Source organism: Ambystoma mexicanum, chromosome 7p (assembly GCF_040938575.1).
Source record: "Ambystoma mexicanum isolate Mex_15411 chromosome 7p, UKY_AmexF1_1, whole genome shotgun sequence".
NCBI classification, from domain to species: domain Eukaryota; kingdom Metazoa; phylum Chordata; class Amphibia; order Caudata; family Ambystomatidae; genus Ambystoma; species Ambystoma mexicanum.
Genome location: NC_090939.1, coordinates 587,978,198 through 588,006,116, shown reverse-complemented (window position 1 = coordinate 588,006,116; position 27,919 = coordinate 587,978,198). Strand labels below are relative to the sequence as shown.

The following is a 27,919-nucleotide window of genomic DNA, read 5'->3' as shown; positions in this document are numbered from 1 at the left end:
AGGAGGCCCAGAAAAGATGTCATGCCACAGTAAGAAAGGGCTAGACTGGCAGCCCAAAAATGCCAGTCTAGCCAAGTAATGACACATACCATGCTTGGTTTATCAAGGAGGCCCAGAAAAGATGTCATGCCACAGTAAGAAAGGGCTAGACTGGCAGCCCCAAGATGAATGTCTAGCTAAGGAATAATGCAGACCATATTGGTTTTAAACCAAGGTTTAAAACCTTAAAAAGACGTTTTTTCTGGGCATCTTATCATAGATGCCCACAAAAAAACGCCATCATGCCACAGTAAGGAAGGGCCTGACGGGCTGCCCTCAAATGCCAGTCTAGACAAGTAATAACACATACAATGCTTGATTTATCATGGATGGATGCCCATTTAAAAAGTGGCAGTGCCCTTCTGGCACATCAACACAGCCCGTCTCCCCCACCCGCCAAAATCCGCTACTCCGCTGACAGCTCAGCACAAACACACGCACACACCCACCAAGCCACACAACATTCTCGTGCTACACATACATCATAAACACACAGCACAAATACATGAACATACATGCACATGAAAACAATTGCTTTTCTTAACGGCTCCAGTGCTGCTCCGTCTTCACCAGGAAAAAAAGCCTGACCTGCACTGCCGCCTGCCCCCTCCCGTGCTCACCCGACTCCCGCTTCCACTATGCAGACAGGAAATAAGGGAGAGCTTCATATCTCGGGAGGATAGATCAGGGGCTACGTGCTGGCCTTGGAAGCAAGACGACATGGAGCAGTACAGATCCGATTCCCGGCTCCACGCTTAGATACCTCTGGGTATTAAGCGCATTATAAATAACCTATCATATCATATCGTGGTTTCCTGTCATGTGTAGAGGGGCCAGAGTCGATTTGAAAGTAATACTGCAATTGCAGTGCGGCGGCACGTGCGCTGCAACTAGAACGTTACTTTCTCAAGTCTCTGACTCTGAACGCATTCAATTTGGCTTCAGAAGGAAGTCAGATCATTTCTTTATGGAGTCGGATGCACTCTGACTCCAGAAAGAAACGATCGGACTTCTTTCTGAAGTCGGAGTGAATGCGCTCTGGACCCAGAGGCAGTGCACACAGGAATACTTGTGTCCATATCCTGCACTGCTGCAGTGGCCCAAAGCCGGGCACACACAAGCATCTGTTTTCTGTGTGCTCCTGCTCGGCACCCTCATTGCCCTGCCAGCAGGACACCATCTCCGTATGTTACCCTCATATTGACAATGAGGGTGGCAAACGGGAAAGATATCCCTGAGGGTGCAGATCGGTGTCACGCTGGCAGGACAATGACATGAGTCATGTTGCCCAAATGTCCAAGCTGTCACAAAGAGCAGGGGGGGGGCAAGCTGACCCCCACCCCACTGCTCAGTGCACTACTGCTTGGAGGTCAGAGACAAGTGCTTTGTACAGTGCCTTATTTCACCAGTAGTTAGCATCATGGGAGTGGAACTGAATGGGTTTGGGAAACGGTGGCACTGGCTTTCACATAAACATCATGAGCAGCTGCACAATACAATGGTAAACTGTATGGGCTCTCGGTTTCTTGATTTCGTAATTTGACAAGTAATATTAATTTGAGATGCTGGACACACTTGTCCCCATCCTAATTTTCAAGGGTGTGCTACAACCTTTTGGCAAGTTATTTTATTTTTACACATTAATACAATTTTAAAAGCACTGGGGAGGGACAAGTGCATGTGTTTGTCTTTCTATCTGACGGTATTTCACGCTGAATACTTTTTGCAATGGTAAGAACCCCACATTGTCACCAGTGTGGCAGTCTGGGTGAGCAGGCACTGGAGGCTATCACTTTAGGGTGCAGGGGTCCCGGCTTGCAGGTCACCAGATGCGTCGTGAGGTTGCCAGCAGTTTAGTGAATATTCACAGACAGGGACATTATGAAGGAATATGCCTGATTGAGGAAGGGGTGGCTCCCTGGATCAGCAGTTGGGATTTCAAGTGGCATTACACGGGAAAGGGTTTCAGAGTGGGCAGGTATCAGAGATTGCATCCACATGGAGACACAATGCCCTTCGAGTAAGATGGCTTGCACTGCGATTCCAATAGGCACGATTATGTAATACTATACGTACCCCTTTGCAGACTTTCCCATGCATTGATATCATGTTTTTATCCGAAATCTATTCGCAGGAGCCATGTCCAAAAGAAAAGACATGTTTTTTCTATGAATTCAGGCTCCCGTAACTGATGTAATGTGTGTATTCTGCTTTGTCAGCACGCATGGGCCCACACAAAAAAATCAATTGTATGATACCCCTCTGTTCCTCCAAACATGTGTCTACATATGTAACCTGCTGCTTTCAAATTGCAAACAAACAAATAGCTACTTTTATTTTGAATGACCCAAAAAACGATACTCGCAGTCCGACAGTCGGCTGTGCATTTTAAATGGAAACTTTAGTAAGGGCGATTAAAAGCCCAAGCAGTGCTTGGTGCACATTTCATAACGCTCAAGAGTACCAAACGACATTTCCCCTTGAAGCATGTGCTATGGATGTGCCCGTCTGACTGATCACAGTGTATTGCATGCTCCTATCCAATGCCCACAAATACCTACTGCCCTAGGTATTGTCGCAGCATCTTTCAGTTACAGCAATTGTTGTTTGAATTCATCTGTATTTTAAAAGCGAGACTCCAGCCTGTCGGCTCCCTCGAAAGATAACACGTTCGTTCGTTTGTTTTGCTTATTTATCTATCTATTAATTTATTTATTTATTTATTTATTTATTTATTTATTTGCTTCACATGAACAGTCGGATAAAGTAGCTGCAGAATGAGAAAACGTTCCCGGCATTATTGTGGAATCCCCACATTCAGGGATGCGCCAGATGATGCAGTCCCACCACAAAGTCTGATGGGAGAACACTGCTATTTATATTGTGTCACATACCATGGGCCGTTCTGAGGTGTGCCTTTATTGAAATATGATTAGGTAGATGAATAAATTACCATAGCATGTTGATAAAGTGTATGTGAAACTACAGTCTGCATTCCACTAAATGCCTGTATGCGTTGCTACATACCGGCATTTAGTGGAAAGCAGACCACTATGGAGTATATTGTGGTCGATGTGGACCTAAAGTATGGCATATATAGTATAGTGGTGGACCTATAGTATGGCAACTTACCGACTTTAACCTCCACAGGGAAGGCCTATTATTGGCAACATGCCCAATTCATGTTTTCATAGGTTCCATGTTGGCCCATGCAATCTGCTGCCAAACTGCAAACTGTGCCGTCAGAGAAGATGGGCTCAAATGCTGCCCTCTCAACTTCACCAAATAATGTGATCTGAAGGCCAAATCACATTACATCACTGTGCTGATAAAACTGTGGTCTTTTTGTAAAGTCTGTGCACACTCTAGAAACAGGCTCACTCACGCATGCTATAATAGAGTGGAGTGCTGCCCTACATATGGACATTGAGTGTATGAGCCAGACTGAATCGCCTCTTAACCCACTTACACCACCTTCTCTCATAGCACTGCCACAGAAAAGTAGATGCTGGACTACTGCAAGATGTGGGGTGTGGACCTCCCTGAGCCTAAGTCTCAAAGTGTGAACAACACTAACTGAAAAGAAAATGCTGCATCCGTTCCTCAGATTAAACATGGAAAGTAATGTCAATCCTTTCTACCTGATTCATGATGTACATATGTATATGTCTGTAGAGTGTGGGGGAGTTGGTATTGAGTGTATTTGCCCTGGACATCTATCTTTGTGTCAAACTGTTATAGGAGGAGATAAGCAGTTTGAAACAGAGAACCTGTGTTACAATTCCAGTTTTCCTACACAGCCAAAGGTGCGTGATCCTGGGCAAATCACCTCATCACTCACTGTACATATTAGTTATTATTTGTTGTACATAATAGAGTTACCATTATAAGAACTAAGTGAAATATAAAAACAAGAATTTGTTGTGGTGGTTCAGCTTGCAGTGCTTTAGTGCATAGCCCCAGAAATGTAACCATTTGTTTGTTTGTTTGTTTGTTTTATTCATTTCTAATGTGCACCAGACCCGAGGGTAAGCGGGCGCAGCAAAAAGGGTATGCAAAGCTTACAATGGTTACAAAGGTTACAAGATACATTTTACATGATGAAAATACTATAGACAGGATAGGCAGCAATACAGTACATTATATGCAGGTATTATACAGAAATATACAATAAGTTATATACAGGATATGAAGTTAAATAATGCTTGCCGGTGGTGTTTCATCAGGCAGAGCAGTACAAGGCCATTTACAGTATACAATCTGCATCTGTAATAGAGGCAAGAGGATGGTAGGGGTTGCTGATTAGTTGATCGATTGCTTCAAGTGATTGATGTAGTAGGTTCTAAATTTAAGGTAGGATTTCTCAGCACGTATAGTTTGGGGCAGTGAATTCCATACTTGGGCTGCCCGGACGGGGGAAGCTAGCACCTCCGGCGTTGAACAATTTAAATCTCGGGATAATAAGGGTATTGGCATAGTTGCTTCTGGAGGGTCTGGATGATTGTCTTTCTATGATATGATATGATATGGAATTTGTAACGCGCCTATACACAAGTATGAATCTATCCGAGAGATAGGGAGGGGCCGCGTTGTTCAGGGCTTTGTGAGGGAGGCCACTTTCAGTAAGATTTTGTCTTGGGTCGATAACCACTTGTTATTTCGCCTTATCTTAGAGATGTGGGTTCGTTTGGGGATGCCGAGAGCTGCTCTCAGGGCATTATTTTGTAAAATGTGTATTCTATGTGGGATGGATTTGTTAGCCCCAATATATAGGGCAATTAAACAATTACTGATGCTTTCATTCTGCATAGTGTGTGTAGGGGAGGACAGGCCTTAAGGCCCCCCTCTCCTGCATTATTCTCCCCAGGTGAGGACCATGGCTCGCCGAGCGTCCCCTCATGCCACCTGGGCCCGGGTGGAGGAGGGCTTGCCCGCCGATGACATTGCCCTCACGTATCTATCATACATACACACACACTAAGTAGACAGGCCTAGAAGCCATCTTGCCCCGCAAAGATGGCGAGAGTTCAGCGCACTGTAGCGCGGCCCCCACCCTTGGAGGGCTTTCCAAGCATCCCTGCCGCCGTAGCACCATGGTAGATCCGCTGCGAGCGCGTTCCCATGAGAAAGCCGGGTATGAGCTAACCCGAGATGCTAACACTGTAACATTTCATCGTTCACAATGTAATACTGCACTCCGCATGACCTGGTCCGCGAGGCCGGGGCGACGGGGAAAAAACTGAAGTACCACTATCTGAAGAAAGTAGAAAATAATTCAAGTATTGGTATTGATGAACTACCTCTGTTTAAACAGATTCTGTAAACTGTGAATCAACCACAAAGATGTAATGTTTATATGATGTCACCCCAGGTCTGGACTAATGCTGCTATAACCACAGAAAAAGATGTCGACGAAACGTATAACCTTTATCTGTATAAGTGTTCTTTTAATTTTACGTAGAAACCTGAACTCGTATATGTTTTCCTAATTACCCATAGCGGCGAGTATCAATCTCTGTGGTCCATAACATAGTTCTACCTCATGTACTGTCGAATGTATATAAATACTTAAACACTGTAGCCGATATGATACCATGTAATGAAAAGGTACTCGGACCGAATGTATTGAAGAAAGGTGTAACAAAATTGAAATATAAATGTGTGTTTGAATAAGATCAAAATAAGGCAAAACATTATAAAAGTTCTGCATTCAAAAGTCAGCAACGCACAAGGAAAAAACCTTTGTGAATATATGCAAGGCCATTCTCCCTCCCACCCTACGAAGCCTGCCAGATGAAGAAGCTAAGGCATGTGCCGCGCTCCCTCTCCTCCCCCAACCAAGCTGGAGCCGCTTCAGAGAATCAAAGGCCCCAGTACCGCACCCAAGGCCACAGCCCGCCACCTGTGTTATTTACAGCACGGTAATAAACCCACGTCTGAATCCACAGATCTACCAGCACCCTCTCGTAAATCCCATAACCCCCCTAGACCACCCCAAGAATCATGACCCCGTGCAAAGACGACCCCCAACGCTGGGACAAGACACAGAGACCCATTTATATAATAACTTCTAACGCAGCAGACAGACATGTATCATTCGGCCCAGGCCCCAGAGCCCAGCCCCTCGACCTGAAATACCAGACGTCAGAATACCGGTAAATCCAATAGATGACCACCAGACCCCTCACAAGGTGCATTCCTCCTGTGTTGTATTTCATTGATTGAAAGATTTACTGTAGAAGTTAGATATGGGGTTTTAAGTAACTGCAATGTGCATGATCTAGGGCACCCAAGTCAGGGAAGGTATTCATCTTTGTCACAGGCTGCCCCAGCGAACCAACACCGCCCGGATGACCTCAAGCCGGCCTGCCAGGCCCAACCCACGAGGCTGACCAGTGACGTCCTCCCACCCGGACCAACCACGCTGCAGCAACACCTATAGTTAGTCGACGCCACCCAATCCCAATTAACTTGTGCCCCCTATAGTGTGTAGGTTCTGATGACGTTTTTTGTATTAGAAATACGCCTGCCTTTGCGATTGTCAGGCAGAGCGCTCTCAGAGGTTGCAGAGTTCTTTGCATGCCATATTCTTTTGATAAACTCCCACTTACGCTCACCCGCACTCTGTCTTGGCCTTATTCCCATTACGGGAGTGTCCATTATTGTCTCCCATTGCGGGGAGGATCGTGCTAACTTGGGGGCGCTTCCCTTCAGTGGTGACCCCGATAGCGTGATATTTCCAAATTATTTTTCATGAACTCCTTTTAAACGACCCCCTTTTGGCACGAGAATCTCCGGTCAAAAAGGGAAACGCACGGTGAGCCGGCTCCGGGAAGCTACCCGCCAACGGCGACCGGTACGCTTAGAAGTGCGCACTGAAACTAGAAGGGGTACGGGATCCCGGTTGCAAAATCCCCTTTGAGTACCGCTCGCCGGATCCGGGGCTGACTGTTGAGCAGAAAGGCAACACCGCCTGGACGGACCCAGTTTCGGAGACTATCGGTTCAAGACGGGCACGTGAGTACCGAGTGCGAGCGATCATAAAGGGAGAGGGAGGGGAACTTGTGAACAGGAGAACGTGGGCAGATAGAGAAGGGAATCACGGGTGTCTACTAAAGACAGGTCTTAAAACTTTCTTTATCTTTTCTTTGCATATGGCCATTAGGAGTAAGAAGTAAGTGAAGAAGTAGAAGTGACGGGAACCTAGCTCCGAAAGGGGGTGGAAGGCGGCGCCGCATAGTGCTATCTAAACTAGTACTGGGAATATATGAAGAAGTAAAAAATAAGTTATTGGTGTCTGGCAAAGGGAGACACTTAGGTTTAGTAATTGCTACTCTTTCTATTTCTTTTGTTTCCGTTCCACGGGGTAAGGGGTGAAAGTGAAAAGGGTATAAGATAAATATACTTGTAGAAGAACTATAAAGTAGGGAGCACACTTGTAGGAGTGGGGATTAAGTAATAGCACGTACAGACGTGAACACAGTAACCGTAGCAGAAAAACAGGGACAGCTGGCCAGGGAGGAAAGGGAGGAAAAAGACGAGGTGTGAATGGGAAAGTACTGTGAGGGGTGCGCGCACCGTGTGAGTATTGGAGACGAACGGTTGATCGCGAGGTGGTGTCAGAGAGTGTTGGCTATAACTAGTAGTTGATTAGTTGTAAGTGAAATCACGTGAGAGTGTTTGGGAATGGGAAGGAGATGAGTTGTGGTGAGTGAGAAAGGATTTGCGCAGTGAATAAAATTGGGCGATATCGTTGAGACGTCCGCTCTTGTCTGTGCCATAAAGGTATACATACACATATCTACACCTAACTAAAAGTAAAGGAGGTGGACACGGTCTTTGCTAGTGATTTAGAATATGGGGGCAGAAACTCCCTTGTCACATATTTGTACGAGCTTACCGGGATACGCTGAACGAATCAAGAAATACCACGATCAATGGGTAACAGAATTAAAAGGGGAAGGATTGCCCCAGATTTGGCCTGAGGGGGGGTCTTTTGAAAAAAGCGTTCTAGATATGGTACGAACGTGCATTCGCCTTAAGTATAAGGGCAAACAGTGGCAAAACAGGAAGGAGATCTTAGATCTCTGGAGACTATTTGAGGAAATACCCCCACCCAAAGCTCCGGCACCAAATATTGATCTACCTTCCACCACAGATAACCCATTGATGATTCCAAGAGAGGAGAAGGAACAGTTAAATACAGAACAACCTGTAGAGGTGATTAGTTTGTACCCGATATTACATAAACCGGCACCCGCAGCAGGGTATAGTGATCCTACTTATGTGCCTCCCCCTACAACTACTACACCCCTAAGACCAACAGCCCCCCCACCATACGAAAGCACTAGAGAGCGTGCCCCGACAAGCACGCAGAGAGGGGACATAGAAAAGCTAACGAGCGATTTAGAATCGAGGCTCTCGATAGCAAAGGATGAACTCTCAAGAATAAAAGACATATGTGAGCGTACAGCAGGAACCCCCACTCGATCAGGACGTGTACCCAGAACACCAAGTGACAGTAGACAAATTGAGGAAGGATGGAAAAAGGGTGAAATATTGTTCAGAATTGAGGAAGAACCGACAAGAATAATACAGGTGGAAACACCAGAGGGGAGCATCGGTGATGTATCACGGCAGACAGGGATCAGAGAGGACCTGTTATGTGATGTCCGAGGTGAAATAGATGAGAGTGACAGGTTGAGTATGGCAGTAGGAGGGGAAAGCGAGGAGCTGGACGGTGCATGCTCGCTAGGAACAATAGATGACGAGTGGATGGGACGACTAAGGAATAGAGTGGGGAGGATGGCGTCATTGGGGTCAGCGACGACTAAAGTGGGTGAGGGCGCAACGGTAAAAGGAAAATTACAACTTCCACTAATACACAGAGGGGGAGGAAGACCGAACTATATACCCTGGGCCCAGATGGATAAAGCTAATTTGATGAAATTATTGCCCCCGTTGTCCGGAGGGGCGAGCAAGTGGATATATGCATTCGAGAAACATACTGCCGGCATACCGCTGGCAGTAGGCGATGTGAAAAGCCTACTCGTATCAGCAGTAGGAGATCAAGCAGACAGGGTATGGGTTAAGGCTGGTTTCCCGGCAGTGACATTAGATTGTGACCGTCATGATGGAGCGTCTTTTAATACAGTGCGGGCACGGGTTTGGGATGCGCTGCGGGAGACGTTCCCAGATACTCCAGATTTACAGTCAGTAATGCAGTGTACAATGAATGACGGGGAGGATGCTATGGATTACATTCTCCGGGTGCAGGAGATGTGGAGAGCGGAAACGGGCACACCCTGGCACCAATCCACATCTCTATTTTATTTTATCATCAAGAGAGGGCTCCCAAAAGAGGTGCAGAAAGCACTCGATAAAATAGCGGGCGTTGAAGCAAAGGGGTGGCCAGAGATCCAAAGTATAATAGTGCACCATTGCAAAAGGATAAAAGAGAGAGAGAGGGAAGTAGCACAGAAAAGGTTGGCAGACGAGGCAAAGTTGGTACAATCAAAACTGGTGAAGGTTGCAGCAGCGGTAGCGGGGCTCCCACTCATGAGGGAGGGAGACGAAGGGGAGGAGGGGCAGATAGCAATACAAGGGAGAATTGCAGCTAATTGGGCCGGACAAGGCCAACGACAGTGGAACGAGCAAGAGCAGAACGGAGGTCCAGCGTGGCAAGAGTGGGCCCCACGAGGGGGAAGAGGTGGGTACAGGGGCCGAAGAGGAGGACAAGGGTATGGAGGAATGGGAGGAAATGGGTGGCAGGGTCCCAGAGGTCCACAGGGGAGCTGCTGGAATTGTGGGAGATGGGGACATTACTCAAGGGAGTGCAGAAGCAGACAAAACAACGGGTTTCAGGAGACAGAGCAGTACGGTCACCCCCACCCAGGAAGCCCATACGGCCTCCCCATGGGACAATACCAGCAACCAGAAAATGTAGGACAAAGAAGTAACGCACAACTACACGGACATCAGTACAGAACACAAAACCACCCACAGAGTAATGACAACATACAATACACGCCAGGTAACACTTTCGCTACAGTAGCTAATGGAGCGCCAGCCCCCGCACCTTATAGCGGCGTGTCAGTAGTTTCGGGGAACATTTTTGACCAAGGGGGGGCAATGAGACACCCCGCATAGGACAGCCCACAGAGAGCACTTGCGTGTCCAGTACTATCTACGACCCACAATGCATCAGAGGAACCATTGATAGGAGCGCAGATAGGAGACAAGCAATTCATATTAATGGTGGATTCGGGAGCGGAAAAATCATGTATTAAAGAGGGACGGTTCCCGTTATCTAATAAAACTTTAGAGACGCAGGGGTTCTCTGGGGCTGTAATTGAAGTTCCTTACACAGAGGCATTGGATGTGACAGTGGGGGGTAAAACAGTGAAAGCACCCTTACTGTATTATGAACGCTCTCCCATTAATTTGCTGGGGAGGGATCTCTTAAGCAAACTAAATATGACCATATCATTCACAGAAAGTGGTATCGTATGTTCAACACCTGGCATATGTCCCCTCCGCATAATGGCAGTAATACATGGCCACACAATCATGCAGGAGATCAGAGGGTTACCAAGAAACGAGGAGATGTTTATTGAGGGCATGAGAACATTGGCTCTTATAGTACCAGAACTAAAAAGGATGGATTGGAGGATCCCAGCCGAATTCCTCTTCCGCCCCATAGTGAGCCCCGACACAGCTCCCGGGTCAGTGCTATCGTTGGATTTACACGCAGTACACGTGTCAGCAAACAGAATATGTGTGATTGGCATTGACATGGAAGGATGTGAGTGGCGGACAGTACTGTGTACAAATGCAAATATCCCACTGCGGGAGCTATCGGACGAGGAGCTATTTTCCGACACTGAGAAAGATGGCGAAATAGTGATGGAACTAGCAATGCCGTGCGACATTGTAGTTACAGCCAGAAAAACTCAAGTTGAATTAATGGCAGTAGTAGGAGCACCACATGCATTTTTTGATGACGACATGAGGTTAGTACCCACTAACATATGGACCAATGGCCCCCATGATGTGGGGTTATTACATGGGGTTCAGCCTGTGGTAATAAAACTGAAACAGGGAGCAATTTTACCCCGGGTAAAACAATATCCATTGTCACGCGAAGCAGAAGAAGGGATCAGAGAGACAATAGATGCACTGCTAGCGCAAGGAATAATAGTGCCCTCAAACTCCCCATGCAACACATGCATTTACCCGATTAAAAAGGCTAAGGGAGGTTCCTGGAGGATGATCCAAGATTTACGCCCACTCAATGACGTGATTCAAAAGGAGTTCCCTTTAGTGCCGAACCCGGCGACAATACTATGCAATATTCCAAAAACAGCGTCCCACTTCACGGTCATTGACTTGAAAAATGCATTTTTCTCGATTCCCTTAGCAGAAGAGAGCAGGTACTTAACAGCGTTTACACTAGGGGGGAGGAGGTTCGAACATTGCAGACTACCACAAGGATATTGCGAGAGCCCAAGCATATTCAACAGGATACTACATGAAGATTTGGGGAACTTGTCTGTAGAAAGCACGGTGATTCAGTACGTTGATGATTTATTGGTTTGTGCACGAACCGAGGAAGAGTGTAGAAAGGATTCAATAACACTCCTGATATTATTGGCCAATAAAGGGTACAAAGTGGACAAGGGTAAGTTACAATACTGCCTGACAGAGGTCCTATATTTGGGGCAGCTGATATCAAAGGATGGCAAGCGGATCATACCAGACAGGGCACAGGCGATTAGAGCAGTTGGGGAGCCCAAAACAGTAAAAGAGATGCAGAAATTCCTGGGTATGTGCAACTACTGCCGAGCATGGATATTGGATTATGCAGCATACACAAGGCCCTTATTACAGGCACTCAAAGAAGCCCAGCAGGAAAACAAACACATAGAATGGACAGAAGAAATGAACACATCATTTAACTCACTGAAAGAGCTGATATCAAGCGCTCCAGTACTGGCAAATCCAGATTATGGCCGCGAATTCTTCCTATTTTCACACTGCAAAGGAACACTGATGACAGCAGTGCTGACACAAAAGACATCGTTAGGGCACAAGCCACTGGCTTACTATAGTGGCACTCTAGACGCAGTAATGCAAGGTCATTTTGCGTGCGAGCAATCACTAGCTGCAGCCGCGTTCGCCATTGAAAAAAGTGCCACGATAGTAATGGGCTGTCCTGTGACACTATTTGTGGAACACTCACTCTTTGCAATATTAGAGCGATCAAAGAGCACATTGACAACACAACGCGCCACAGCATATGAAATAATATTGTCCAGTGCAAACATCCATATAGTAAGATGCAAAACAGTGAACCCAGCCACATTCATCACAGAGGCGTGCACCATAGAAGACATGCAGAACCACAACTGTGCAACATACACAGGTGACGAAGGTCAGGACCAGGTGGTTTTTGAGAATGCCCTAAACGAAGGAGAGGTGTATTTCGTGGACGGGTCAGCCTCAATAGACATGGAGACAGGAGAGAAACATGTGGGTATGGCAGTGGTACGATTAGAGGAAGATGAATACGAAACACTAGTGCAACACCGCCTCCCATCACACTATTCAGCCCAAGCTGCCGAACTAATAGCACTAATAGAAGCATTGCATACAGCTAAGGGATGCGCAGTGACAATATATACAGACTCAGCATACATGACAACAACAGTACACGGAGGGCTGGCACGGTGGGGGCGGAGAGGGTTTCGACGAGCAGATGGAACACCGGTTCAGCATGCAGAATTATTGAAAGAACTGATTGAGGCCCTGCAAGAACCCACGGCAGTGGCCATCGTAAAATGCCAAGCCCACACTACAAATACAGATCTTATATCTTTAGGGAACGCGGCAGCAGACGCCGCCGCCAGAGAAGCTTCATATTTTCAGAAAGGTGAGGTAGGAGAGTACATGTTACACCACACAGCAAGCCAAGAGGTCCCCACAGGATACAACATGATGCCTACACAAGAAATAATAGAGCTGCAAGAGGGAGCAAGTGCAGAAGAGAAATTGCTGTGGACTAAGAGGGGATGCAGCAAATCGCCGACAGATTTATTGTGGCGACAAGAAAGTTCAGGAAAAGCCGTGATGCCAGTCGCATTGTTAGAAATAGCATTTCAACAACTACACTTCCCCGCACATAACGCAAAACAACACATAATGGCGGAGATACAAGAAGACTGGTTTGCACCTTGCCTCCAGGAACATATCACAAGGCTGACATTGGAATGCACGACATGTCAAATTTATAACTCAGGTATGACATTGCGCACACTGAGAGGTACGATACCAAAACCAAATGGCCCATTTAGAGAGCTCCACATCGATTATGTAGACATGGGAGAAAGATGTAATGGGGCTCGCTACATGATTGTGGTTGTATGTCCATTTTCGAGGTGGGTGGAGGCAGGTCCCTGTGCGCGTCCTGATGCGAAGGGCGCCGCAAAGTTCCTAGTACGGGAAGTATTCCCGCGCTGGGGAATTTGCGAAGTCATTCGCTCAGACAACGGCACACATTTTGTTAATGAACTATTCAAAGAAGTCACTACGTTATTGGGGATAAAGCACAAATTATGCTCGATTTGTCATCCTCAAAGTAATGGCGTAGTGGAAAAGATGAACGGCCTGTTAAAAAGCAGATTGTCAAAACTGTGTTTTTCCCTTAAAAAGAACTGGATGTACTGCCTACCTTTGGCCCTGTTCGAATTGCGCAATCAGCCAAGTAAAGACCACCATTTGTCCCCGCATGAGATCGTCACGGGAAGGAGAATGCACACAGCGCACTCGCCTCTCCGTGAACGTTCTGATGCACACAGAAGCGCAGCAATATTGGGAGAGGAGTTCACAGAGTACTTGAAAAAACTAACACGGACAAGAGAGGAGGGGAATACAACAGAACGGGTACCACTGCCTGACAAACAATTACAGTTAATGCCAGGTGACTTTATATATGTCAGAAGTTTTGTGCGAAGGTGGAATGCGCCACGTTTCCATGGCCCTTATGAGGTAGTGTTTTGCACGCCCTCAGCAGTAAAGGTGAAGGGCCTAAGATACTGGGTGCATTTGACAGACGTACGCAGAGCCTATAGCGCCGTGGAAGGTGAGGTGCAGGACGAGGCACAGGCAACAGCAGACAGTGGTGTTATGGAGAATGAGTGAAGGTGATTTTGTGTATGTGCAGCGATTGACAATGAATGCAACTGATGACATGGCATTCGTACGGAAAAAGAAAAACCTTTTTTCTTTCTCAATTTTAATGTTTTTGTTCTCTCATTTCTTGAAATTTTTCTTTCTTTTGATGAAGATTTTATATATATTATACAATAATCTAAACGTATTGATTGCAAATACCCTTGTCTGTGGAAACAAACCCTTCCCCTACCCATATCCATGCGTTATGAAAAAAAAAAGAAAAAAAAAAAAGAGTTAATAACGTCCGAGAAATGTTTACATGTCTGTACTTAATGCACTTTTGTATCCCAAACAGGAATTACCATGGCATCTAATGGGCAGCCTGCAACTAATAGATTTGTTAGGATTAGAGAAGTGTTGATAAATAGACTTACATATTCATATGAATGCGGATTGTCAATTTGTGTTATTGTATTCTTCCTATCAATATTTTGCCTGGTGACGTATTGGTTCATAGCGTTCATCTCTATCGAGATGACCGAGGGGGGAGGGGGGAGTAACATCACCCGAGCTCCTGGGAGCAATACAACCACAAGTGTAAATATAAAAGAAGGTGATTTTTTAGTATGGGATGGATCACACTTTGTGTGGGGTTACTACACTGAACCACCAACTGTCGCCCTGTCTAACTCAAGAGGTATACGAACAGAGATGGAAAACAACACAATGTCCACACCTGAAATGTATAGCAGCCCCACGACCCTCCCCACCCCATTAGAAGAAAGTGATTTGTTGTTTATTGAGGAAGATGGGAATGTTATAACTATGACAGAACCTAAGGAAACATATCAGAAGTTTGACAAGGGGGGTGGGGAGGAGGAAGGGGGGCCCATTTTTTCATTTACCAAAAGCAGACGTAGGAGAAGCAAGGATAGTAGGCGGAGAAGAGAGACAAGCCGGAGGGGGTATGATGAGTACTATGGGTTAGGCTTAGACAAAATGGAAGACCCCCAGCACTCCCACCAAGCAAATAAATGGTATGCGGATATGAGTGCCACAGCTAAACAAACGACAAATGAGAGCTGTTATGTCTGCTCGCTTATTCCCCATGCATCAGGCACACCTAAAGTGTTGTTGCCCAGAGAATTGCCCATTGTAGATGCCCAGTGTCTCCTTCATCTCACGCTATGCCGAATAAAAAACACCTTCCAGGCACACGACGTCACCTTCAAGATTATACAGACGGAAAAAACGTGCTACCCAAAAGCAGCTGGAGTGGTATGTCTCAAAGAACCATTTTTTGCGATACAAGGGACACTATTTTCTGAAAACAAATGGAAAGATGAAGAAGTACTGTGCAAAGCGGAAGCACTGAGAGGTGTCCAACCAGCCAGGATGCGATGGATAGAAGAAACATGCACACCAGTATGGAAGGAGCACATTTCCAAACTGACATGGGTAACAGCAATGGAGAAACCATTCAAACTACAAAGTGAGATCAAGAACGAACTATGTTTTAAGGGAGAAGGAAAAGTGGTAATAGGGACGAATAAGAGATGCAACAAGACTCTCACCATCCCAGACATGAGAAAAGGAACAGCCGCATTAATGGACACATACTGGGTATGTGGGAACCAGGCCTACTTGCACCTTCCCCAAGCATGGAGCGGCAGCTGCTCGATGGCCACACTGCACTCGGCCCTAATGGTGATTCCAGAAAGCCACGTTGATGAAAATAAAAGGACGCCAGGGAACATGCATCAGGGTGCGGTTCCTCCTACTGCAAAATCACACCTCTATGTCCTGTCCTCCGGAGGGAAGGGAGAAGAGCTATCACGGAACAGACGGGCATCAAATTACATATCTCAAGCTTCATCCGATTTATTGGCACAGATCCCAGACAGGTACCGACTGTTCAGCTCTGTAGAAACATTCTTTGCCTCGCTGATTTCAAGTGTCCAAGCAAGGGCAAATGCAAAATGGCTCCAGATAACACGGTGGGAACTAATTCAATTAGCCAATGACACTGAAGAAGGGTTCAACATAATAAAAGTAGAACTGCGAGCTCTACGCCTGATGACCATGCAGAACAGGTATGTTCTGGACCTGCTGACTGCGATGGACGGAGGTGTTTGCCGAAAAATAGGAAGTGCCTGCTGCACTTTCGTACCTTCTGAAGACGCGGAGAATGGTTCCCTATCCCACGTGATCGAAGCAGTACACAACCTGGGAGAGAAGATGAAGATGGAAGGTGGAGCAGAAGCCAGCACGTGGTTCGACAATATCTTCTCCTGGGTTCCCTCATGGCTTGGAATGACGATGAAATTTCTGGTACCAGCTGTGGTGTTCCTCCTCGTGGCGTTCTGCCTGTGCCAGGTGGGCCTCCGATGTTGTGCAAATGCGGTCCCTAACGGCGCAATGATGATGGTGACAATGGGCAACTCTGGTGGTGCAACAAGGACAACACAAGAAGTACATGTGCAGACAGGAATAGAAAACACCCCCCAGTACCGGTTAGTGCCTATGTACCGTGACAAGTACATAGTAGACAAACTATGGCATACCACTATCAAGGAACCCCGAGATGTGGAATTAGAATGGTACACAGAGGTATGGGTAGATTTGGAGGAAAGTGGTGACTGTATATATTTAACGTGCACACCAGACGAATATGCTAGAAGAGGAGAGAGCTTAAGGGGGGTGTGTAGGGCATGGATGCCCATTAAGGGAACACCTGCATGGGATGACGCGGTAGTAGAGGAACAAGAGTGCAGAAGGTTGGAAGACCTGAAGAATTCGTTACTTTAGTAACGAAAGGGGGGAAATGTAGGGGAGGACAGGCCTTAAGGCCCCCCTCTCCTGCATTATTCTCCCCAGGTGAGGACCATGGCTCGCCGAGCGTCCCCTCATGCCACCTGGGCCCGGGTGGAGGAGGGCTTGCCCGCCGATGACATTGCCCTCACGTATCTATCATACATACACACACACTAAGTAGACAGGCCTAGAAGCCATCTTGCCCCGCAAAGATGGCGAGAGTTCAGCGCACTGTAGCGCGGCCCCCACCCTTGGAGGGCTTTCCAAGCATCCCTGCCGCCGTAGCACCATGGTAGATCCGCTGCGAGCGCGTTCCCATGAGAAAGCCGGGTATGAGCTAACCCGAGATGCTAACACTGTAACATTTCATCGTTCACAATGTAATACTGCACTCCGCATGACCTGGTCCGCGAGGCCGGGGCGACGGGGAAAAAACTGAAGTACCACTATCTGAAGAAAGTAGAAAATAATTCAAGTATTGGTATTGATGAACTACCTCTGTTTAAACAGATTCTGTAAACTGTGAATCAACCACAAAGATGTAATGTTTATATGATGTCACCCCAGGTCTGGACTAATGCTGCTATAACCACAGAAAAAGATGTCGACGAAACGTATAACCTTTATCTGTATAAGTGTTCTTTTAATTTTACGTAGAAACCTGAACTCGTATATGTTTTCCTAATTACCCATAGCGGCGAGTATCAATCTCTGTGGTCCATAACATAGTTCTACCTCATGTACTGTCGAATGTATATAAATACTTAAACACTGTAGCCGATATGATACCATGTAATGAAAAGGTACTCGGACCGAATGTATTGAAGAAAGGTGTAACAAAATTGAAATATAAATGTGTGTTTGAATAAGATCAAAATAAGGCAAAACATTATAAAAGTTCTGCATTCAAAAGTCAGCAACGCACGAGGAAAAAACCTTTGTGAATATATGCAAGGCCATTCTCCCTCCCACCCTACGAAGCCTGCCAGATGAAGAAGCTAAGGCATGTGCCGCGCTCCCTCTCCTCCCCCAACCAAGCTGGAGCCGCTTCAGAGAATCAAAGGCCCCAGTACCGCACCCAAGGCCACAGCCCGCCACCTGTGTTATTTACAGCACGGTAATAAACCCACGTCTGAATCCACAGATCTACCAGCACCCTCTCGTAAATCCCATAACCCCCCTAGACCACCCCAAGAATCATGACCCCGTGCAAAGACGACCCCCAACGCTGGGACAAGACACAGAGACCCATTTATATAATAACTTCTAACGCAGCAGACAGACATGTATCATTGGGCCCAGGCCCCAGAGCCCAGCCCCTCGACCTGAAATACCAGACGTCAGAATACCGGTAAATCCAATAGATGACCACCAGACCCCTCACAAGGTGCATTCCTCCTGTGTTGTATTTCATTGATTGAAAGATTTACTGTAGAAGTTAGATATGGGGTTTTAAGTAACTGCAATGTGCATGATCTAGGGCACCCAAGTCAGGGAAGGTATTCATCTTTGTCACAGGCTGCCCCAGCGAACCAACACCGCCCGGATGACCTCAAGCCGGCCTGCCAGGCCCAACCCAACCCACGAGGCTGACCAGTGACGTCCTCCCACCCGGACCAACCACGCTGCAGCAACACCTATAGTTAGTCGACGCCACCCAATCCCAATTAACTTGTGCCCCCTATAGTGTGTAGGTTCTGATGACGTTTTTTGTATTAGAAATACGCCTGCCTTTGCGATTGTCAGGCAGAGCGCTCTCGGAGGTTGCAGAGTTCTTTGCATGCCATATTCTTTTGATAAACTCCCACTTACGCTCACCCGCACTCTGTCTTGGCCTTATTCCCATTACGGGAGTGTCCATTATTGTCTCCCATTGCGGGGAGGATCGTGCTAACTTGGGGGCGCTTCCCTTCATGTGACATGTTACATTAAAAGATATTCAAAATAAGTAGCACACATGAGAGAGGGGAACCCAGCAATGCATCCACCTCAGGTGCCATTTGGTCTATGTACATTTCTGAGGGCCAGTCTACTTATGCTCTTTATGCGCCAAGACCTGGAAGAGAATGGCTGCCAGCCGCTTTGCATTACCATATACATACATGTTGCAAGGGCTGGGCATTGCGTAGGGGGTCGCGTGCCTGGAAAGATACGGCCACCAGAAGTTCAAGGTGGCAAACGTGGTAGTGTAGCACATTCGTATAGTGACTCATGCGGAACGGGGTACTTATTAGGGGCTATGGCGATATATTTCCCCAAATACCTGCAGGTTATGGCGAGATGTGAGTGTTCCTTATCTCTATCATCCAAATATGCAATTAGAAAATTTCTACTAACCCCCCAGGCCAAAGGTTGACAGTCCTCCCCTGGGTCTGTGCTCATAAATACATTACATTCCATGGGATATTTTTAGCACAAAAGTAATTTAGCCATAGACTAAAACATGACAAAAAATGTGCCCCGTCACAACAGTTCACCACCCTCTGGCACCTGCTGGAGAACCCACACATCATTAGATATCTACCTTGCTTCTCTCCGTACCCTACTGTCCTCTTCGTATCTAACCAGAATCCTGGCCTTCTGGGACTCAGCTGGCCCACCCTCTAGAAAAAAGGCCAACTTCCTACTTTGTTCTCTTTCCCCCTACTATTGTAACTAATAGAACACAAATGAACACAACTTCCTCCAGCTCCTGACAATGTTCCTGGCAAACCGGTCCCTCCAATAGCAAAGCTAGGCTACGTATACCTATGCATTTCAGTGGCCCTACTTAGACCCATTACTTTTAGAACACGCTCATTCTAATGTATCCTTTATGTTCCGCCAGCTTTCTACTTAGGCAAAACAATACAGGCTAGACAGGTGAGTACATCTATCCTTACAAGGGCAAGGAGGCCATGCTCCAGACTCAGACTGACCTATAGGGCAATAGGCCCATGGCCGAACCAAATACGCAAAATGCTGGGGGGCCAGTTTTTGTGGTCCAAGTGGGCCACTTGTTCGGACAATGTGGACCATTTGTATGAGTTACTTCACTATGCGCTAGTAGTTTTGACCAGTGTTGCTGAATAAATATTCTTTCAAATGCACAATTTGCACAATGCACAATTCGAATCACGTTTTACTATTCAAACAGTGTCGCAAAAGGAATGAATCGCCATTTGCAACGTTAGGCCACTTTTTCATTGGTGCCCTGCCCTAGACAATGTTATGGCCCCCTGCCATGCTCATGTCACTCCTAGACCTTGGCAGCCTAAGCCCCTCCAACAAAAGTAGCATGGCTCATAGATGCAACTGGACCATCCATGCCATACACCCACCAATCCCACGGGGCAACCACTGAGGTTTCCTCCACCTCGAGACCTTTTCAATTGGCCTTTGTATCACGTGCAACCATTTTGGTCTGTTTTTAAGGACCTCTTGCTCTATGAAGAAGATTAAAGCTGGAAGCATGGTCTACACAAACTGCAAAAAAATGGTGCGCACACACCCAATAGCACATTTAAGGAATGATATAACTGCGGGCCTCATTACGACCCAGGCGGTAAGTTACCGCCTGGGCCGTGACTTTACCACCATGGCGTAAACTACGTTTACGCCATGGTGGTTGGCGGACTTACCGCCCCATTCCGACCTTGGCGGGGCGGTAAGTCCCCAATCCCCATTTACCCTTCCCCATTCCCATTTTTGCCCCATAGGGCATAATGGGAGTGGGGAAGGCGTTAATTACGCCACCGTAAATTACGGTGGCGTAATTAACTCCATGGTCCATTAGCGCCATGGATTTTAACACCTGCTAAAAGCAGGTGTTAAAAGCGCCATGGCGCTAAGGGACCTCGTACTCAGGCGGTAAGGGTTGGCGCTGTTAACGCTGCCGTTAACCCCTTACTGCCTGGGTCGTAATGAGGCAATGAACCCTAACTTTGATGTGATTGGCTTTTGTTCAAAATAAAGAATTGTTAAGCAAAAAGGCCACTCACCAAAAACTGTCCTGGCTGGCACAGACTCTCTGTTTAACCAGAAAGACACCTGAGACAAGATGACAGTCATGATGCAGGGAAGGTACGTTTGAATAACAAAATAGCCGATCTTGCGTTTCAGATGGAAATGCGCCGTCATCACGGTGTATTCACCTGCAGAGAGAAGAGAAGCTCATTGACCTGAACTATAAACAGATTTCTACATCAACCTGCCAACAACACCACAGGTCGGCCACATTTTAAAACGGCATCCGGCAACTTGCATGTAATAAACAATATGTATACATATACATTGTAAATAACATAAACATAATGTTATTTTGAAATATAAAAATCAGTCTATAGTTTTCTGCCAAACATATAAAAGCCATAAAATCAGATTCTTAAATAGAAACAAATACATGTCTATATATATGTTGGTGGTTCTTCTTATGCATGAAATCAATGCATAAAATAGAATCAATTAAATCATTAATCAATTAAGAGAGCACGCACCCTTATATCCTGTATTTATCCATTACAAAGCCTAATAAAAATTGCTAAACAAAAGAGAGCACACACCCAAAACCACAAATATTAATTAGTGATGAATTCACTGCTTATGTCACAGATCTTGTCACCAAATATATTATTGATGATACCTTTGAAGACTAGGAAACGAAAAGTGTTGCATGTCACCCCTCCTGGGGCACATGGTACTGCCCAAGGATCTGTGTATGGTCACATGGTGCAGTTAGGAGTAGAATACGAGTCATTTCCTATCAAAGACTCGGCTATTAAGGTAGTTGCTCAGGTCAAAACACTAGGGATGATGATGGAGGCATCCTTGGGTGTAGAGGCTCAGGTGAACTACCTCCATAAAAAAAATGCTTATGACTTGCGTTTGCTTAGAGCCATCCGCCCCCTCCTAAACGAGAAGAATACAGTAACCATTGCCGGGGCCATTATTATTTCACGCTTGGACTACGGAAACGAGTATAGGATCCTCTTCAAAGTTATGACACTAGTGCATAGATGCCTACGTGGTGTGGCATCTGTATACCTCAGGAATAAGTTCTCAAGATACACACCCAACAGGTCTCTGAGGTCCGAAGAGCATGGCAGGCTACAGGTGCCGCTGGCCAATCTAGGGACTGGGGCCGGGAAATCATTCCCTGTGCAGGCTGCACAGCACTGGAAGAAGCTTCCACTGGCCATTCGCCTAGAACCAAACTATAGACTTTTCAGGAAACTCCTTAAGACACCCATGTTCAAGTAATTTGCTTTTACGACAGTGAGGCAGGACCTTTATGACTATGTCCGTCTTTGTCCCTGTTTCTATGTTTCTGCACTCTGATGCCTGCAGGCTTTCGGCTTACTACAAATGAATAAATAAAAATAAATAAGTTAATTAAAAGAACAAGCCATTTCCGGCTTGTCAGTTGATCCTGACCTGACTCCGGTGTCGTTCTTCCAGGCACAATGCTGGTGCCACACTGTGTGCAGGCTGCCCAAGGACGGGGCCCTGCACGAGGTCAGTACCCCTGCTGGGCAACACCATCCCCCATGGATGTGAGGGCCATGTGACCATGGTTGAAGGTGCAACCCCCGCCTGTGTGCCCCGAGAGCAGGGCCTGCTGTGAGCTAGGTTCCCCCAGCCCATGTGGTCTGCTCCAGTGATCTGGGACTAGCAGGGTGATCCCTGCTCATTGTTTGCTGCTTGATCGCAGCCCAACTGGTCACTGTCGGGTGATCCTGACAACATCTGTGGCCTGCTCCGGTGGTCCGGAAGCAGGCCACAAAAATGGTGATGAGGGCTGGTCTGGGCCCGTGAGCTGGAACTTGCGGTCTGTGGGAGCCCGTATGTGTGAGGCGGCGTCGGCTACTCTGTGGGTGGCCCAGGCCCCGTGCCTGCAGGTTTGAGCGCGGCATCAGACACTGATGAGGGGGAGGTGTGTGCAGCCGAAGCGGCCTCGGTCGCGCTGGAAACGAGGCATGGCCCCAAGTGACCGGGCCCGCCGCGCGGAGAACAGCTGTGAGCTCTGGACAGGGTGCGGGTGGAGGGGTGCTCGCGCTGCCCCGGCCGTGGCCCTCATCACTGGGGGTGCTCATGCGACTGGGGTCAGTGTGTGCATGCCCCTCCATGTGCGTCATAGTGTCGACGGAGGAGAAGAGAGAAAGGAGCCTGAGGCCCGGGGGCGACCCCGAGGTAACAAAGGAGGGTGTGTGGCCGCAGGACCATGTGCCCGGCACCACGGAAAGAAATGCTCGCTCTGAGGAGCAGGCAAGGGAGGAGAGGTGCAACCAGCGGTCCTCGTGTGCCTGCTTGAAGGGAGGCGGCCACTGCGCTAAGGAGGCAGCGGTGGCCAGAACAAAGAGTGTCAGAGGGTGCAAGGAAATGGGGGCATGGCTGCAGGTCCACTGCTGCAAGGTGCGGAGGCCCGCACATGAAAAAAAACCTTTTCTCTGTACCGGAGCTTGGAAAAAATAAAAGAATTGAAATGGAAGGAGGCCGTGGCGGTCCCCGAATGACAAAGGATGGGGGCATGGCCATTGTTCTCCCGGCCTGCGGCGGTGAGAAGCGAAAAGAAAATGGAACATGATGGAAAAGTGGGCCAGCAGCGTCAGAAACTGTCCCTGAAGGGAGTCACGGTTCCCCAGCCACCCAGAAGACCTACAGGTATCCAGCCCATCCCCTCAACAAAGGGGGCGCAACGAGAACATTATAATACCTGCAGCACATCCTCCATCTGCCACCATCAGGGGGCGCTGCCATCATCAAGTGGGGGGCATAAGGATGGCCGACTGGCCCCGAAGCAAAGCAGTGGCCAGTCAGAAGAGCTATTGACTGCAGGCCTCCCGGGGTGTCAGCTGGGATGGGGGAGGCACCCAAGTGAACATATGTGCAGGCAAGCTGGGGGTACCCAGAAGAGGGAAGCCATATTGCCCTGTGGCCCCCACAGCAACAAGGGAGAGGGACATGTTAATAGCGCTGCCCAGCAGCCTAGAAGGCCCATCAGTTCGGGGCCACAAGAGGATGACCCACGGACACATCAATCTGTCCCTCACAGAGGTGCCCAGTTTTCACCAGGAGGAGCCAGGATGGGTAGCGGCTCCATAAGGAATGCTTGTGCACACTCAGTGTCTCTTAACTCTCTGAACCATGGCAGTTATCGTAACTGGCCCAGACACTCTGTCATCGGTGTCACCTTGCCAGCAGCCATGCCGTAGGAAGGGAAGTGAAAAAAGTGGTTTGTCAGCCAGCCTCCAGTACCCTGTACCAGTGAGCCTACCCCATCTTGGAATGTGGCCCCTGGTGCTTCCAGATGTGTTGGTGCCCACCCCGAACTGTGTACTCTCCTGTCATCCCACTACCACTGGATAAGGATTAGGTCGATGTTGCCCCTGGTGCCCCCAGGTGCGGCTTTACTGGCCCTTGAACTCATGACTGCCCTGGAGACACGTCAGTGGAGGTCAGACTTGCACTCTGTGGACCCGGCGATCGGACACACAAAGGCTGGGAGCCGGCAGACCTGAAATGGCTCAGCCCAAGTACTGAGTGTAGCTGTGTTCCTACGGTTGTGAGTTGTTGTAGTAAGGGGTGACAGGTGCGAATTGGGTGGCGTTTCAGTGGGGTAATGCCCTCTCACCCAGGTTAATAAAGGGTGTGCCGGTATGGGGAGAATTTTTAGCGTGTCCCCAGTAACTCACCAACCTAGACCGTAACCCCATGGACAACCTGGCCACCTAAGTGTGTAAAGACTAGTAAGGTTGAAAGTATTAGTGTTATTTTGTGCATTGTACTGTCATTTTGTATTTTAGTTTTGTTGTTATGAAAAAGGGGGAGTGTTGCTTGTCACCCCTCCTGGGGCACATGGTACTACCCAAGGATCTGTGTATGGTCACATGGTGGCAACCCTGTGACCAAGTTCATAAAAAGAACGAGCTGTTTCCGGCTTGTCAGTCGATCCTGACCTGAATCCAGTGCCGTTCTTCCAGGCACCATTCTGGTGCCACACCGCATGCAGGCGGCCCAAGGACGGGGCCCAGCACTAGGTTGGTGCCCCTGCTGGGCAACACTGTCCCCCTTTGATGTGAGGGACATGTGGCCATGGATGAAGGTGCAACCCTGGCCTGCTCATTGTTGGCTGCGTGATCGCAGCACAACTCGTCACTGTCCAGTGATCCCAACAACATCTGTGGCCCGCTCTGGTGGTCCGGGGCGAGCCACAACAAAAGCTACAGTATAACAAAAGATTGACAGATCAATGATTGTGATTCTACTGTTTAATGGGGATCAGCAGAGATTCGGGGTAGCAAGAGAAGGGGGCTTGTGCGAACACTTCGTCTGCTTTCAGAGGCATTTTAATTTGGGAGAAATAGAGAATACACATATGGTGCTGGTGTTTTAATGCACAGTTTACATTAGTGGATCACCCAATAATGCGTATGCGCTTTTATTTCCCAGAATGCACATCTGTATAAACAGATATAACCAACAGCAATACGTTTGGGATGAACGAATGCACACGCAGTTCACTCTGAATCCATGTAAACACGGTACACACATACATTATGCATCGACAATATCAACAGAATCATTATGCATACACAACTCCAACATACACCATGCACAAAAACACACAACATGCATATAGATACCCCACACAACCCAAACCGCATGCAAACACACACACACATCTCACACACACACCGACACAGAAGAATCCCTCAGACAATGGGACCACTGATTCCTACACACATATGCCAGAGCTCAAGAGATCCAAAATAGAACTAAATGAATACTACCTCATACACATAACGTACTACCTTTGCTCAACCCCGATAGTGCACACTACCCCATTACCACGTGGCGATGGACCTCTTCTTTTCTCCCTCACCACTTGCACTCCATCTGTTCTACTAGTGCTTGACGAGCCAACTTTCCTCTAAAATCTACCACCTTGCACTACACACAGACAAACCACCCTCAGAGGGCTTCCACAGTATTACCCCGTGTACATTAGCCAAGTGGCAATGAAGCTACCCTCTGTTGTTCTATCCGATTTCCCCACTTTATGGGGTGTCCCTGCTCACAGCACTTTAGCCTTAGATCTGAGGTTCTCTGGTCAGGTTGTCCTATTCCCAAGATGTTTCTAATAAAACCAATACATAAAGGAACCATAAAGGACCCGAGTACTTCAAACCTGCACCCATCGGGATTACAGGTGTTGTGTGTGCCCCTCCCCCCTTTTTTATTGCAGATGCTGAGCAAGACCAATGGCATGGCAGGAGGGCACCATACAAGACCACTTTACTTATCAACAAACACATACACTACATGGGCATTGCATTCATAACCATATGACACTCAACAATATGTTTGAATCACAGTGTGCATATAGAAAGTGTTCAGAATACATGTAAACAGAAAACACACAGAACTTACACATGGAATCAATATGCATACAGACCACCAGGCATACCCCACTACACACAAAAACACACTACAACCACACTACACACATCCAATGTGCATGGAATGTGACAGAGCACAACCATATTCACAGACATTCAAAGGGTAATTCATGGAATTAATGTGCGCTGAAAAGGGGCGCAAGTGTGAAAATCGCAGCGCACGCGTGTGAAAGCCGCGCTCGGAGCCGTTTGTCGATTCATGGAAGGTGCTGGGCGTGGCTTACCTGAGATCTGCGCTAAATCCGCGTGTGGCACACAGGCATTGTGACATCCTGAAGGCTGTGCGAGAGACGGCCAGTGAAGGCGCACACAGGGCAGTGCACACACCTAAAATGGCGGTGGAACACGCAGAATTGGGAACAACACATGAAAATGTGGGCAGTACGGGGGAAGTACCGCTGCTAAATCCTTGCAACGCCCACACGCGCACTAACAACACATATTCATGGAATCGAACAAGGGAAACATGCACGCCACAAAAGACGCGCTAATCCGGAAACACGTACGCCACGCGGAAGCAGGCGGAAGCGGCCCCGCACAGCATAAAAGTGCACGCAAACAACAAACAAGCTCATACACTACTATGAATATACCGCTCCTCGCAGCAGTGGTCATGGGACACTGCAGGAGGAGGAGGATAGCCAGGCCCTGCATTTTTTTACCCAGGAAAAGCCTTTTTGGGGTGCCTGATGACCAGGTCGATGGCAGTTACAGGTTTCGACCCCATATCATCCTAGAACTGGTTGCTGAGTGGGAGGATGACCTCACATCACCCACCCTGTGCTCCCAAGCATTGAGCCCCTTGGAAAAGATGCTCAATGTACTGCATTTCTTGGCTACTGGGTCATTTCAGCAGACAAGTGCCATAGTTAGAGGCGTCTCATAGACCACGCAGTCATGCTGCCTACACCAGGTGTTGGCGATCATGACTGCACACCCCTCAGACCGCAGGCACATATACATGCCCAGAACACCCGCAGAAAGGCAGGCCGTGGTCCAGGACTTTAACGGGGTGGCACACTTCCCCAAAGTGCTAGGCACCATTGATTGCACCCATGTGGCTCTACGTCCTCCTAGGGCCACTGAGCACATCTATCGAAACTGCAAGCACTGGCATTCCATCAATGTGCAGGTTGTATGTGATGGCAAGGGAATCATCACCTCTGTATATGCCAACTATCCAGGGTCCAGTCATGATAGTTTTATATTCAGAATGTCACCCATAAACCGGGACCTGGAAGCTTGGAGGTATGGCGACACATGGCTCATTGGTAAGTAGAAATGCCTCTGCACATGGATGCATGTCAGACACTGACAAATGGCAAAACCCAACTAATGACAACCATTATTAACCACCCAGGGGACAGTGCCTACCCTCTGAGCGCCTACATGATGACGCCAATACGGAACCCCACCACACCACCCGAGGTAAGATACAACGCAGCCCTATTGTAACC

General features: G+C 47.7%; 1 protein-coding gene across 6 annotated transcripts in view; it reads right to left on the bottom strand.

The window, feature by feature from the left end:
• GABRA5 (gamma-aminobutyric acid type A receptor subunit alpha5) overlaps window positions 1-27,919 on the bottom strand; it is an 857,372-nt gene that overhangs the window by 224,527 nt on the left and 604,926 nt on the right. For all 6 annotated transcript variants that reach the window (XM_069636596.1, XM_069636598.1, XM_069636597.1 and 3 more), the window contains one exon: window positions 21,006-21,158. In XM_069636596.1, the coding sequence (XP_069492697.1) occupies window positions 21,006-21,158 (153 nt within the window). The remainder of the gene's footprint in view (window positions 1-21,005; window positions 21,159-27,919) is intronic.